The 15,111-nt window shown below is 43.5% G+C and overlaps 2 protein-coding genes across 3 annotated transcripts in view; both read right to left on the reverse strand.

Moving 5' to 3' along the window:
• Window position 1: 1 nt before the first annotated feature.
• Window positions 2–11,589, reverse strand: KLHL11 (kelch like family member 11). The gene is made up of 2 exons (XM_047093396.1): window positions 11,004–11,589; window positions 2–5,469 (listed from the first exon to the last, which is right to left on the reverse strand). Exons 1-2 carry the CDS (start codon window positions 11,546–11,548, stop codon window positions 3,888–3,890), a joined length of 2,127 nt encoding a protein of 708 aa, XP_046949352.1. The 5' UTR covers window positions 11,549–11,589; the 3' UTR covers window positions 2–3,887.
• Window positions 11,590–12,702: 1,113 nt separating this feature from the next.
• ACLY (ATP citrate lyase) overlaps window positions 12,703–15,111 on the reverse strand; it is a 44,972-nt gene continuing 42,563 nt past the window's right edge. For both annotated transcript variants that reach the window (XM_047093386.1, XM_047093385.1), the window contains 3 exons: window positions 14,956–15,038; window positions 14,329–14,405; window positions 12,703–13,693 (listed from right to left, as the gene is read on the reverse strand). In XM_047093386.1, coding sequence (XP_046949342.1) covers window positions 13,599–13,693; window positions 14,329–14,405; window positions 14,956–15,038 — 255 coding nt within the window. In that variant the 3' untranslated portion in view covers window positions 12,703–13,598. The remainder of the gene's footprint in view (window positions 13,694–14,328; window positions 14,406–14,955; window positions 15,039–15,111) is intronic.

Genomic DNA, 15,111 nt, shown 5'->3' on the forward strand with positions numbered 1-15,111 from the left:
CTCTAAAGAAATATGTTTATTTAAAACTTACATTGAGACAACTGATAGCTTCAACACAGAACAAGATAGTTTTAGGAACATAAAACAGGCTATTTTACAATATGATGTCTCAAAAGCATCCTAAATTCTACATCTCCTCTGACTTAAAGGGAGATAGCCAAGATTATACTTTGAGTAGAGTAGGGGCTTGGATACTGATAGCCCCCAAAAGTCACTGTGTATCAGCTTGAACTAAATATGTATTTTACAAATAAGTCAGTGAGCCCTAGCACATGGACCATAGTCTTCAAACATCTAGCAAGCTTAATTTTTCACAAGTGCATTATGCAGGAGGATTAAGTGAACAAGTGCTCTACTGTATGTGCTTCAGTGTCAGACATTCGTAGTGATGCTCAGAGAGTAAGACAAAAGCCCTACGAAGGTAATCAACAAAGAGCAGTTATTTGGCTATCTAATTAAATTCCTTGAAGCGAGATGGCTACTATATTATGTTATTGTTATTGTATTATGTCACTCAACTATGAGCTGTTTGGTTTCCAATGACCAGAGCACGTTATAATGTAGGCATTATAACAACAAAAATGGACTACTCTCAAGAAAGCAACAAACTGGAGTGATGGACTGTGCCAAAATGTTTGATAATTAAAGGAGAGACCAAAGCGTTTCTCAAATATTCTACAGTTAAATGGCAACCTAGAAATACCCTATTTTGCTAATGGAGGCAGGGAACCTACTTCACAATTCTGTAGACTTTCAAAAGACAGGAAATGTGGCCAACACACCCTTTTAATTTAAGCTTAATTTGAGGAAAGTACAAAAAAGTCCCTTTATCTATGTTTGATTAGGCCAAGTAACTAAAATATATGTTTAGTTTACTTGTCTACCTACAGTACAGTGTCTCATTAGAATTATGAAGCAGAGAATGAAGTATTTAAACATATGACATGCTACACTAGTCAAGAAACAGAGAAAAAAGAGTGCCCTAGAAACTGCCTTACCAGTAGCCTGAAGAGTTTAAAGAGCAAAAGCACACAAGTCTTCGATAAACACTATCTTTCCAGCTTCAAACTTCTGTTCTATGTATTTTAAAAGTTTTTGGTCCCAGCAATACTATATAAAACTAAGTGATAAAAACAAAACTGATGTCAATCAATTTTGAGATTTTTTTTCAGCAAAATATTTTTGAGTTGGCACAGCAAAAGCAAAGTTGGATATACAAGATCTACAAGACATCATGCAAACGTCTGCAAGTGAGATGTACTACTTACACACTAAGCTCATGACTGACATTCTCAATATACACCACGGGTTTGTTTTTTTAAAAACCACAGTGGGGTAAGGTGGAGGTGGAGGACCTCCACTCCAAGATACAAGTCACGCTAGGGGTTAGGCAAAGGTATTACTTTTTGGTCCTCTTTTATCCTTCAACAAAACAAAAACAAAAGCAACAACAGCAAAAGGTTCACTTGAATACATGTGAAGCTGTCTTTTTAGAAGTTTAAATGACCAAACACATTCTTTAAGTTTTTCATCAGAAAGGAAATTTCTTTCCGAAAGAGCCACTTTAGGCTGGTTGTCATAATCAAAACCTTTCCAAATACTCTGGAAGTTATTTTCAGTTTAGAATTTCAGAATGTCAGCCTTGAACAGATTTAAGCAAATCTGGTTTCCTTTCCTATTAACAAGTTAGTTAGGATATTTCAGAGACACAAGTTATTGATGTGAAGTCACACGTGTGAATTCAAATATGAAAATTAGAAATTCAGTAATCAGGAAAACCTGCACACATCATCATGCAAGGAAGGACTTACCCCTTCTTTTCAGCCATGGCCTACGCTGCCTGCTGAGTTAAAAAACAACAGTTTCAATCAAGTTTTCAGAACCAGATTATACCTAAATCTTATGAGTTATAATTTGTCGCATCATGTGAAAAAAGGCCACCCTCCAAAAACTTGGTAGTGACAGTCTCAGAAGACAACTCAGAGATAAGATCCAAAAACCTTATATCACACCTCCTGGACAGAAACTGCCATTTTAGTGAGCTGCTGAGTTACTTCACCACTAAGAAGAGGAAGTTTGCTAGGCGGCATAGTCTATCAGAGACGAGAACATCACTCAACGAGCTTTTCTGCCTCACGTGCATAGACCTCTCACAACTAAGAATGAGCACTTCTCAGAACTGAAATGGCTTTTATTAAAATAACTACAAATGGAAATTGATAAAATGGTAGAGGTGGTGTAGAATAATATATCCTCATACAGAAATAGGACTTGAAGTTTACGACCCCCACTCCAATCTAAATTAAATGGTTTTAAAGCAGATTTCCGGCACATTTATTGAAAAACTTTGTCCTAGGCAAGGATACCAACTTAAAAATTTCAGGAAAGCTCTTAGTATAGAGTCCAGGGACTAGATATTAATAGTCTTGCAGCAAACTGAGAGCCAAAATTTCTGGTTGTGCTTTTTTCCTTTTGATGTTTGATACAGTAAGGTTAAGTATAATGGTCTAGGGAAAAAAATAATCACTGCACTTGGAGTTCAACTCCTAAAACAGTATCCTGGAATGTCTAAGAAGATGATATTCTGAAAGAAATAAGAAACATATACAATGGAGCCATTTTGCAAACCATTAGAGCAGGAGTCCTTTATGTTAACTGAGTTCTCATTTGTATAAAACTTGGGAGTGTGTTAGAGAATCAGAAGAATGCATAAGAATAAATAAAAGATAACTAAAGCAATAAATTTTTAAGAGCCTTAATTATGCACCTAAATTTGGTATTCGAGGCTCAGGTAAAGTCTGAATAAAAGTCTAGGGAAACTGGATAAACTACTAGAACAGTCAGGGCTGAGAAACAGTAAGGCTTCTCTTACGCAACATTTCTCTCAATTGTCACTTCCTTCCCATTTTGAGAAAAGTTTCTTTTAGAAAGAATGAGGAGGACTCTATACAATATACTTTAGAGGACAATTTAAAACTGAAGGCATTGTTGTATCGATTGTCATAGGCATTATTTACACTCATTAACTTATCCTCAAATACGCCTGCAACTTCTGAAAAAAGTGTTTACATGTTTTAATGCCTTTGCTCAGTCTACCTAATAATACTACTTTTCTTCTTAGAAAAACAAATTTCATATACATAAGTGTCCTCTGTATTAAATCAATGAGCTAAAGATCAACACTCTTGCCAACTACCATCATCTCAGAGTGATGGCTCCCAGTCTAGAACGGTTGCTGAAGAAATGGAAAATATTCAAAAAATAATGGGGCCAATCACAAATTTCTCACTAGTCATCTCTTCTAAAAATAAACAAAACAGCATTTCTAGATAAACACATACAACAAAACATCAATGCAAATATTCAGAAACCATCCTGCCGAAACATTGTGCTTTTCCCTTCAAATCTCAGTCTCACTATTGCACATACCTCCTGCAGATGAGGGCTCAATGCGTAAGTTCTGCTCTTTTCAAAACCACCAACCATTCAGGAAAAAATTAAAAGGAGTATCAAAGTAAACGTGCAAATAAAACTGTTGCTTAAAGCATGTTCAAAACATCAAGTCCCTAAGACAAAGGAGTTTTCACTTGTTGGCAGAGAAACAGCCAAGTAACTATACCTGGTTCTTCCACTTGTCATTAATAAGATCTAACTTGGCTAGCACATCCACACAAACCGAAGACAGACAAAGACTGCACACCAACAAAAAATACCACATATTAAATCGTGTTTCCCATTCTTCAGTTTTTAACTGTGTTTCCTTTATATGGGGCAATAATCAGGTAGGTAGAAAATAAGTTATCGACATACTTTTTCAAGTAACAGTCTGGGGATCTTCAGCCTCACAAGACAGGTACAACTGTTTTAAGCTGCACCTATTAGAGCACCTAGCATTCAATCTGAGAGCTTGGCACTCTTCGCATGTTCAGGGCGTGCCGATGTATTTCTTGCATCTGTCTGATGCGGTCCTTCTGCCACATTAAGTTTTGAGGCATAGGATATCTCTGTGTGCCATGCAAGTACCGGTACGGGATCCTCACGTGGCAAGCAGTGGCTCTACAACGAGGCTGTGGCATGGGAGGAAGAAGCATCCACCGCTTTCTTTCAGCACAATATCGGTAGGCTTCTTTCCGGTACTGTTTGTCGATATCATCGCTGTTTTTCCAGCCTCCAATAATGAAAACGTCATCTCTGTAATAGCAGATAGCCGCTCCTTCGATGCTTAGGACTTCGGGAGGTAAGCTCTCAAGGATCTCATCGGACACTTGGCTGGCAATTTTTCTTACTGCCTCTTCATTTTCTAAAGAATAACTCTTGGGACAGCATGATGCCGTCTGGTAAAAGTTTGAATTGACCACAGACATTTGGAAAAAACAGTAATTGTCAATAAGCGGCAAAGATTCCACATCTTGCCACTGTCGAGTCTCCGTATCATAGCAGGTAATTACAGCCTTTAACCCATCTTCGGTGTCCCGGTCCACGGGAGTGCGGGCAGCGATGTACACAAACCGGTCTTCGATGGCTAGTGCTTTGACATCCCGGAGGATCTTTGGTGCTGATTCCAAGTTGTGCCATTTATCAAGCTCAGGATTATAAACAGTCACGTCTTTGAAGCCAGGGCTGAAGTTGCCATGCCCTCCAATGCTGTAGAGCTTCCCTTTGACTTCTGTTAACCCAAAAGAATGCTTTCTTGTCATCAGACTACAAACATGTTCCCACGTATTCAAATTTGGGTTGTATCTTTCCACAGTTTTAGCAAACCCTGGTTCCATCGATCCAGCAACATACACGTAGGACTCTGTTACTGCAACGGCATGTCCATCAAGGTGATTATGAATATGGGGCAGGTTTACCCATCTGTCCTCATCGACAAAATACCCCACACATTCACTTAAATAATCCCCTCCTTCTGACACGCCTCCAATAACCATGATCACGTCCATGTTTTGCCCATAGCGAGGTAATAATGAGACATGAGAGGCAGGATGCTGGAAGGTGCCAGACTGTATGTTTTCAGCTCTCAGAGCATGCCTCTCCACTGCATCGGCCACTAACTTGACGCAAACTTCATTATTGGCCACGAGCCTCTCTGGTTTGACATGCCGAGTAAGGTAAGTAGGTTTCATCTGGGACAATCTGAGCAATTTAAAAAGTTCTTCAAAGTATCTCTCTCTCTCTTCAGCATTTCTCTGAACCCACTTCAACACTGTTTCAAAGAGAACCTCTTCAGAATCAACCGTGATTTCCAAGTCCGACAGCCAGTCTCGAATGAGATGGAAAGGTAAAGTATAAAATTCTTCATCCTGAATTACTTTGTGGAAATTTCTCCGTATCATATCGGCAGCTTTCAGAGCAAGTTGGCTCAGAGTATACATGTGAGCTAAGCTATGAATGGCCACACAATTAGAGAGATGAAGCTTCTTCTTGAGAAATTCTCCACAGAATTCTTTTAAACGAATTAACAGGAACCTAAAATCAAGAAAAGAAAAAAGAATTTTCAAATGTGCACATTTTATGTGGCTGCATTTTGAGAACATGTTATACATGTTAACATGTTTATACAAACTGAAATGGTAAGCTTCATCTCATTTTATGGCCAACATCTGAAAAAGGGTAAATCCCCCCAAATTAAAAAGGATGATACTGAAAAGCGTATTTATTTTTTAATAATTTTTTAAAGTTTATTTATTTTGAGAGAGAGGAGAGAGAGAACAAGCAGGAGAGGGGCAGAGACACAGGGGGACAGAGGATCTGAAGCAGGCTCTGTGCTGATAGCAGAGAGCCGAACGCGGGCCTCAAACTCATGAACCACAAGATCATGACCTGAGCCGAAGTCGGATGCCCAATTGACTGAGCCACCCAGGCGCCCCATTATGCTGAAAAGTATATTTAAAAGCATATATAAAGTCATCTTTATATATATATATATATTTTTTTAATTATGCATATTATATAATATATATACAACTATACATGATACATGTAACATACACACAGTGGTGCTTTTCATTATGTAAGTTTTTCTGGAACATATCCTTTAATAAAAAGTACAACAGTCAGAGAAAGAAATACCATAGGATTTCACACCTATGTGGAATTTAAGAAACAAAACAAACATGCAAAGGGGAAAAAAAGAGAGACAAACCAAGAAACGGACTCTTAACTACAGAGAACAAACTGGATGATGGGGGGGTGGTGAAATGGGTGATGGAGATTGGGGAGTGTACACTTATTATGGTAAGCACTGGGTAATGTACAGACTTGTTCAATCACCATGTTATACACTTGAAGCTAATATAACACTGTATGTTAACTATACTGGAATTAAAATTAACTTAATAAGGGCACCTGGGTGGCTCAGGCAGTTAAGCGTCGGAATCTTGGTTTCAGCTCAGGTCATGATCTCAAAGTTTCTCAAGTTCGAGCCCTGTATCAGGCTCTGTGCGGAGCCTGCTTGAGATTCTTTTTCCCTGTCTCTCTGCCCCTTCCCCACTTGTGCTGTCTCTGTCTCTCTCAAAATCAATTAATAAACTTAAAAAAAAAAAAACCAATAAAAAATAAAGTACAATAGTTCCATACTTTATTTTTATTGGCAAAGGCAATTCCCAATCCAAACCTGTCTATGCTATTCCTGTCCTAATCCCTTGTCAGTCACCAACCTTTTCTTTGAGGCAGGGTCTCAGCAAGATACTTTATTAAGCCTTGACTAGATGGTATAGGAACTGTGGTTCCTGGGAGGCTCTGTCTGTTCAATATCAGAAGGAACAGCAGTGGAGGCCTTGTGTTGAGGGTTTCAATCTCCTCTTCACTAGAGCTTTCTCCTTGGGCGGCAGATGATGGGGGGAGGGGATGGCAAGGCAAACTCAAACAACAGTAACGAACATATGGAAGGGGTCTGGCATGTTGCTGACTAGAAGTTGTCTGCCCTCCTAAATTCATTTGAAGTTAAATTACATACCACAAGTTTCAGCTAAATCCATAAATCTAGCAGAACTCAGTCCCAAGGATGGCCACTTTGAGACCACTGCTTTAACAAGAGTAAGTCCTCAGAACTGAGAACTTTAAACAAAATATGGACTTTATCAGTCCAGGCCTCTCAATTCAGGGCTCTCAATTCAACCATTTGTTATTACAGTTATCGCGCTTAGTACCCATCTAACTAGGATATAAAGATGAGTACGACAGGCTTCCTTCACCATCTTCAGGGAACATACCATCTTAGAAGACAAAGACAAGGTAGAGTGGTAAGAGCTCTAGTGACTCTCAAAGATGTCTGGGTGCCAGGGTCACTAGATTCCCAGGCTGCTCACACCCCCTACCTGGAGCTCCTATCTTTGGCATGGCGCTCCAGATAATTCTGACATATTCCCTTGGATAGGGTGTTTAGAAACATTGCTTGATGACAATAATAGCTAATGTATACTAGGCATGTTCCATGTGCTAGGCACTTCCTATTATTTCCTTGTAAGTGCCCTTGAAGGTAGGTATGATCGACAGAGTACTCGGGCGGTAGGGAGAGAGCTCTTGCCTCAGAGCTCATGGGTAAGGTTAGATATGACGGTTGCCAGGCACTTAGTGCCCATCACAAGGCAGCTGCTCAAGCAGCTGACAGATGGACAGAAGTTCAACTGCCTGAGATGTTCTCTCCTAACCCCCAACTCCCCTATAAAGCAGGAGCAAATCTGAAAAATGAGCCCACGTGAGACACAAACATAGCTTGAGTGGGTGCAATGACCTTTCTCTACTCATTTTCATTCAACAAACCTCTGTCTCAAATCTACACCTGCCCCACCCTACCCCACCCTCTCATGAACGATCCAAACTTGGGCTATGAGAAAACAAGCAATCAGAAACTTCATCTTACCACCACCCAATGTGCCTGTAGCTTTACCCTATATTCTGCCTTCCCAGTCCAACTTTTCCATTATTAATACTGATTCTATCCCCTTCTTGATTTCAAGGACTTTGCTCCTGCAAGAATTCCCCCACTCCTGTAACATGAAGTTCTCCTCTTCCACTGATTCATTTTTCTTCAGCACACAAACAAGCTCTAGTATCTCCTATCTTAGATGGGGAAAAAAGACCTCCCTGGACTATTCTCCAAACATGTCCATGTGTACCATTATTCTGACCCTCTTTATACGAAGACTTAACTTAAACGGCTCCTGCTAATGACATCAAGGGTCTCTATATTGCCAAATGCAGGGATCACTTACGGTTGACAGTTGACAGGATAGGCTACTCCCTCCTCTATACCTTTTTTTTTTTTTTTTTTTTTTAAAGGCTTCCTGTGAGACCCATCTCCTCTACTGGTTCCTCTTTAACATTTTGGAACCCCAGGGCTCAATCCTGCCCCTTCTCTGTCTACACTCTCTTCCTAAGTAATTTTTCATCCAGTCCCATGGCTTTAATTACCATCTTATATGCCATATTCCTCCCAATGTTCTTATATCCAACTGCCTATTCAGACATTTCCTGGACTCAAACCAAACTCCTGGTCTTCCCAAACTTGCTTTCCTACACTCTCCCACATCTTAATGAATAAATAACTCCATCTTTCCAATTGCTTGTATCAAAAACCAGCAGTCCTTTCCCTTACACTCTGTATCAAATCCATCAGCAAATTTGTCCCCTCTACCTTCCAAACATATCTAGAACTGAAGCACTTATCATCTTTACTTCTCCTTCTTCAATCCAAGCCTCTGTCACCATTCCATTCCAACAACCCCCTAATCTTTTTGCTTCTGCCTTTGCAGCCCCTTCCTCACTGCCCCATCCTTTATTCATCACAGCAGAATTCTTCAAATCACATTTCATTGTTCCTCTGCCCCAAACCTTCCTATTTCATTCAAAATAAGAGCTCAAGTCCTTCACCAGGCCAACAAGCCCTATGGAATCTGGATCCATCCCCCATCACCACCCTGGGGCCTCTCCCACCCCTCTCAACCTGCACCCATTTGATCTAGCCATGCTGGCCTCCCACTATTCTCAAACATCCAGATAAGCCCCACCTCAGGCCTTTCCACCTGTGTCCTCAACCTGAAACACTTTTTTTTTTTTTTTAACGTTTATTTATTTTTGAGACAGAGAGAGACAGAGCATGAACAGGGGAGGGTGAGAGAGAGAGGGAGACACAGAATCTGAAACAGGCTCCAGGCTCTGAGCTGTCAGCACAGAGCCCGACGCGGGGCTTGAACTCACGAACCATGAGATCATGACCTGAACCGAAGTCGGACACTTAACCGACTGAGCCACCCAGGCGCCCCCTGAAACACTCTTTACCTCACCTCCTTCAGTTCTTTGCAAAATGTCTTCTTCATGAGGCATTCTCTATCTACCCAATTAAAAAACACAGCTCCTCTCTACGAGCACTTTCTATGCTGAATTTCTCATCAAAGCTGTAACAATCATCCAACACGCCATCTATTTTAATTATTTATTGCCCATCTACCAGTGTGAGCGCAACGAGGAAAGGGACTTTTGTCTGTTTTGTTTACCAGGAAGTCCCAGCACCTTAGAACCCAGTGTCTGATCTGATGCATTAACAGGCACTCAATAGGTATTTGTTAAAATCATGTTCCTGGATAGGGGCGCCTGGGTGGCGCAGTCGGTTAAGCGTCCGACTTCAGCCAGGTCACGATCTCGCGGTCCGTGAGTTCGAGCCCCGCGTCAGGCTCTGGGCTGATGGCTCAGAGCCTGGAGCCTGTTTCCCATTCTGTGTCTCCCTCTCTCTCTGCCCCTCCCCCGTTCATGCTCTGTCTCTCTCTGTCCCAAAAATAAATAAACGTTGAAAAAAAAAAAAAAATCATGTTCCTGGTAATATAATACTGCCAAAAGGGAGTCCTCCACATCTCTAAAAATGGCATTCACCTGCCTCCTAACCAGTCTCTGAAGCATCCGTTCCTGCTCCGTACAATCCATTTTCCACTGTAGCAGAATCCTCTTTTAAAATAATGAAATCAGGGGCGCCTGGGTGGCTGGGTCCGTTCAGCATCTGACTTCGGCTCAGGTCATGATCTCACGGTTGACGAGCTCAAGCCCTGTGTCAGGCTCTGTGCAGACAGCTCAAAGCCTGGAACCTGCTTCAGATTCTGTCTCCCTCTTTCTCTGCCCCTCCCCCACTCATGCTCTGTCTCAAAAATAAATAAATATCAAAAATAAAATAAAATAGGGGCACCTGGGTGGCTCAGTTGGTTGGGTGACCGACTTGGGCTCAGGTCATGATCTTGCAGTTTGTGAGTTCGAGCCCCGCGTCGGGCTGTGTGCTGACAGCTCAGAGCCTGGAGCCTGTTTCGGATTCTGTGTCTCCTCCTCTCTCTACCCCTCCCCTGCTCACACTCTTGTGTCTGTCTCTCAATAATAAACGTTAAAAAAATTAAAAATAAAATAAAATAAAATAATGAAATCAGGAAGTTTCTTTACTCAGCTTCCCACCTCACAGTAAAAACCAAATTCCTTATTCCAGCGCATTTCGCAAACCCCTTCACCCATTAGACCCAGCTCCATTGGGTATTTCCTTTAGTTCTTTAAGCCGAACTGGATCCTGACTGAGGGCCTTGGCGCTCTCTGCCTGGAATGTTCATCCCCCATCTCTGCATGGCCAGTTCTTTCTTGCCGTTTAGAGATCGGTCTAAACGTCACCTCCTCAGAAAGGTCTCTCCTCTACCAATCACTGTCCTTTCATCCTTTTTAAATGTCAACACAGTGCTGATTACAGGCAGACTTTCTTTTTCATTGCCTTTGTCCCTCCACCTGGAATCTGAGCTCCCTAAGCGCAGGGCGCCCTCGTCAGACCGGCCGCATCCTCGGTGCCCAGCGCAGTGGCCGCCCCACAGCACACAGTAGACGCTCAACAAGCCGCAAACAAACGCATCTCGTACGGGCTCCCTCGAGTCCCACCCGCAGGCCCTGCCTCCCCGCCTCCCCCGCCCCCTCCCGGGATGCGGCCCTCGGTGGGCGAGCCTCTCCGCCGCCCGGCGCGCGGCCCCCCGCATCCCGCCTACCTGTCGGCCAACTCCAGCACCTCGTGCACGCTGCCCGTGCTGACGCGGATGCGCCCCGTGTACATGTATTCGATAACGGCTTCCACCGTGTCGGGCTCGGGCCCGGGCTCCGAGCTCCACTTGCGCATCTCCACCCTGCCCGAGCGGGACTCCGAGAACTGGCCCGAGAGCAGGGGCGTGAAGTATTCGGTGGCGGCGGCCAGCACCGAGCGGTGGGCCCGGAACTCTCGGCCGCCCGCGCCGCCGAAGCACAAGGTAATGTCGCAGAAGAGGCCTTGGCGCCGCTGCTCGTTCTGCCTCCACGACAGCTCCGAGCAGTGAGAGCTGCACTCGAAATCCTCGGCCTCCGGGCCCGGATCGCCCCCGCTCGCTTCCATTGCAGATATGCCGGGCCCAGACCCGAAGTCCACCGTGCCGCTTCCTCGGACTTCGGCGGCCAGCCCTGCCGATCCGGCGGCGGCCGTCTCCATGCTCTCCATCTCCAGCACCTGAAGAGATGCGGCCGCTGCCGCCGCCGCTGCCGCCGCCACCGCCGCCGCCGCCATCTTGACGCCGCCGCGCCCGACCTCCGCAGTCTCGGAACGATTCAGCCGTTCTGGTGCGACACAGAGGAATTCTGGGAATAAATAGTGGGCGCAGGGCGGAGCTGGGCGCCGCTAGTGTGCGCACGCGCGGCCGCTCCTGCCCGGAGCCGCGCCACCTTGGAGAGAGCTGGAGAGAGCTGGAGAGGGCTGGAGAGGGCTGGAGAGGGCTGGGTAGGGCTGCCCCCCACCCCCCTCCCCGACGACCTCCCTCCCACGTGTCGGGTCTTCTTCCCGTCAGAGTGGCACGCTCTTCGTGGGCATTTTGTAGGACAAAAGCCACCCTGGCCCGTCACCCATTGTTAGTGTCTCGGGTGGCGACAGTGTATTTTTAAAGATTTAAAATGGCTTTGGAGTAAACATGAAAAAAAAACTTGAGACCGAGCCCCCGCTCAGTGGACGAGGGCGAGCAAGTTACTCAGTATCTCGGAACCAATTCATCTTCTACAAATAGGATAGTATCTGTTAGGAGAACGCTTAGGGATGCTTGTTTTACGTAATGTTTGGTCCGTAGTTACTGTTGCAAACATACTTGTTTAAAAGATGAATAAAAGTCACTTTGGGGTTTTATTAAGCAAGGGAGTGGCTCCATTAGATGCATGCTTTAAAATATCACTGGTGGCTGAAGAAATAATGAAAAAGTGGAAGTAGGGGCATTAGTTAGCATATAGATAGATCAGAGGGATAATGAAAGGCTGAATCCGTAAGATGGGACAACCAGAGAAGTGGAAGAGAGGAGGACTCTTGAGCTTTTGGCTTAAGCATCTGGGTTACAGCTTTGTTCCTATTCACTGAAAATGGAGAGGTACCGACTCAAGGGAGAAGACAGGGTTGTTTTTTTCCCAACATTTTTAAGAAGAAGTTTATTTTTTTAGTAATCTCTACACCCAACATGGGGCTCGAACCCACGAACCCAAGATCCAGTTGCATGCTCCACCTACTGAGCCAGCCAGGGCCCCCCTGAGCAGGGGGGTTGAAGTTAGTGTTTTGATGAGTTCTGTGTGTGTGTGTGTGTGTGTGTGTGTGTGTGTGTGTGTGTGTAGAGATGGATGAACATTTTTAAAATGACATGTAGTGAAACAATTAGCACCGTTCAAAGGAATGGAGAGGAAAGGATATGGATGGCATGAGACAGTAGTGTGTCTTTATTGTTACTATATAGTTTATTGAAACCAAACTGATAATACAGAGAAGAGACTGAGCTGGCAGCTGCCAGAATCTTGCTGGATTATAGATGCAAACTGGCTGGAGACGAGTCCTTGAACCCACACTTCATTAGCAGACTGATAAATCAGTTGCATAAATACAGAGGACATAGAACACGAAACATTTCACAGCTTTTTTTTTTGCTTTGCGTTTCCATTTTAAACATATGTATGTTACAACTTTACATTTTAAATTACTACTCCACATGTTTTGTGACAATGGCTAAGGATGCAACGTCCCATCCCCCTGACGTAAACAGAGTTTGGTCTGCAACAGAACATTACAGTGAGATACCAAACAAACCCTTAACACATAACATACAAAAAGATCTTTAAAAATCAGATTAACACAATGTTCTTCTGGTTATATGAGGAGGAAAGTGGGAAAATAAGACATTAGGGATGCTTTAAACTGATAGTACCTTGAGGTCTTAAAAGTTTCATTCTCTTCCTCCAAGGGAAAAAAATTTTAACTAAAGGAAAAAAGAAAGCAACGTCATAACACCCTACAATGAGGAACACTATCCTTACAGTGCTTAGATGCTTACATATAATAAATACAGCAGGTAGCAGAGCAAAGGTCACAAGTATTGGCTTGGTTTTTATTTCTACGCTTATAAAAAAAGTACTAAGCTTCCTGGTGTGGAATGAACAGTGTTAGCCTGTGGGTGTCATCAGTGCCTGTACACCAGCAGCTGTTTACATTCCAGGCCCATTTTCTAGCAAGCTCCAGTGCCAGCCGTGTGCACGCTACTTCCCAGGGGATGAGTTCTTGTCTTCACTTCACTGACATATGGTTCCGGGCTCAGTTACATGCTCATGTGTTCCGGAAGAACATATGAAATATCATCCCAAGGGTGACGATACAGCCCCTGCTTCAGCCTCTTCTGATCGAGATAGTGTCCTGAAATGGGGCAAAGGCATCTTTTTGTTAAGAGCTGGTGAGTAGTCGGGGGCGCCAGGGTGGCTCAGTCGCTTAGGCCTCCAACTTCGGCTCAGGTCATGATCTTGCAGTTCCTGAGTTCGAGCCCCACGTCAGGCTCTGTGCTGACTGCTCGGAGCCTGGAGCCTGCTTCAGATTCTGTGTCTCCCTCTCTCTCTCTGCCCCTCCCCCGCCCGCACTCTGTCTCTCTTTCTCTCTCTTTCAAAAATAAACAAACAAAAAGAGAGTTGGTGAGAGATCTGCTAAAAGTTTGGCGAGGGGGAGAAGATGAGGACAGAAAATCTAATACAAAAAAAATGAGGAAGTAAATCCAGATCCACCACACAAGCGGATACCGGCCTGGCTAAAAGGCAACTGTGGGATTTCATTCTGTTTTCCTGGACTAGCAATCAGCCATTTCCAAGAACAAAGGAACCATGGAATGAATATAAAGAGGGAAGTTAAAGTAAGAAAGGAAGGATTAGAAACGATGATGAAGATCATGTGACATCTTTCTAGTAGAAACTTGCCACCCAGGTGTTACAGCTGAACCATGGGGGGGGGGGGGGGCTGGGGCGGGGACCAAACCAAACTCTTAATAACAACTACCAACTCACCAATGAAGCCCATACTCCTTCCCAGCACAAAGATGCCATTGAGGGCTCCAATGTCAATATATTCATCAGCTTCCTCCCTGCAAACACACAATCAACCTGTGGTTTTAAAACGGCTCACATGACCCCCCCTCCTCCCCACAGACAGTACGACTTCTGCCCAGGAACGAGAAAGTAGATCTCTTTGGTATCAAAGGAGAAAAAGGGTGCTCTGGGTGGTAGGACTACAGACAATTTTTGTTTTCTTCTTTATACCTCTCCATACTTTCTAAATCCTCTATAATGAGCATGTATTGCTTTCAGAACTGGAAGGAAACCGCAAGCAAGCATCAATAAATGTAAAGAAGAAGAAAATGGGTGGCTTAATCGAAGTGTCCAACTTCAGGTCATGTCGTGATCTCACAGTTTGTGAGTTTGAGTCACACATCAGGCTCTGCTTGGAGTGTTGTCTCCTTCTCTGTCTCTCTCTCTCTCTCTCTCTCTCTCTCTCTCCCCCTCTCTCTGCCTCTGTCCAACATGTTCAATGTCTGTCCGTCTCTTATTTAAATAAATAAATAAATAAATAAATAAATAAATAAATAAATAAATAAATAAATAAATAAAGTAGAAGAAAATGACCACAGAGCTCACCGAGTGAAGGACCCACAGTTTCTAAGCATGTCTACAAAGGCAACTCCGATGAAACCGTCTACGTTCAGGATAAGATTTGGTTTCTGGGAAGGCAAAAAATTCAAAGCACTTCTCATCATTTCTCATTTTTTCTTTGTAATTTTCCACAATTACTAC

The sequence above is a fragment of the Lynx rufus genome, unplaced genomic scaffold, assembly GCF_022079265.1.
Source record: "Lynx rufus isolate CCGP_SWC_20201006 ecotype Redwood Valley unplaced genomic scaffold, mLynRuf1.p SCAF_34, whole genome shotgun sequence".
Taxonomy (NCBI): Eukaryota; Metazoa; Chordata; class Mammalia; order Carnivora; family Felidae; genus Lynx; species Lynx rufus.

Excerpts from the sequence above, each read along its gene's own strand:
- KLHL11 (XM_047093396.1), bottom strand. The coding sequence starts at position 11,548 with ATGGCGGCGGCGGCGGTGGCGGCGGCAGCGGCGGCGGCAGCGGCCGCA. Across the intron at positions 5,470-11,003 it reads GTGCTGGAGTTGGCCGACAG|GTTCCTGTTAATTCGTTTAA; the intron begins GTAGGCGGGATG and ends TCTTGATTTTAG.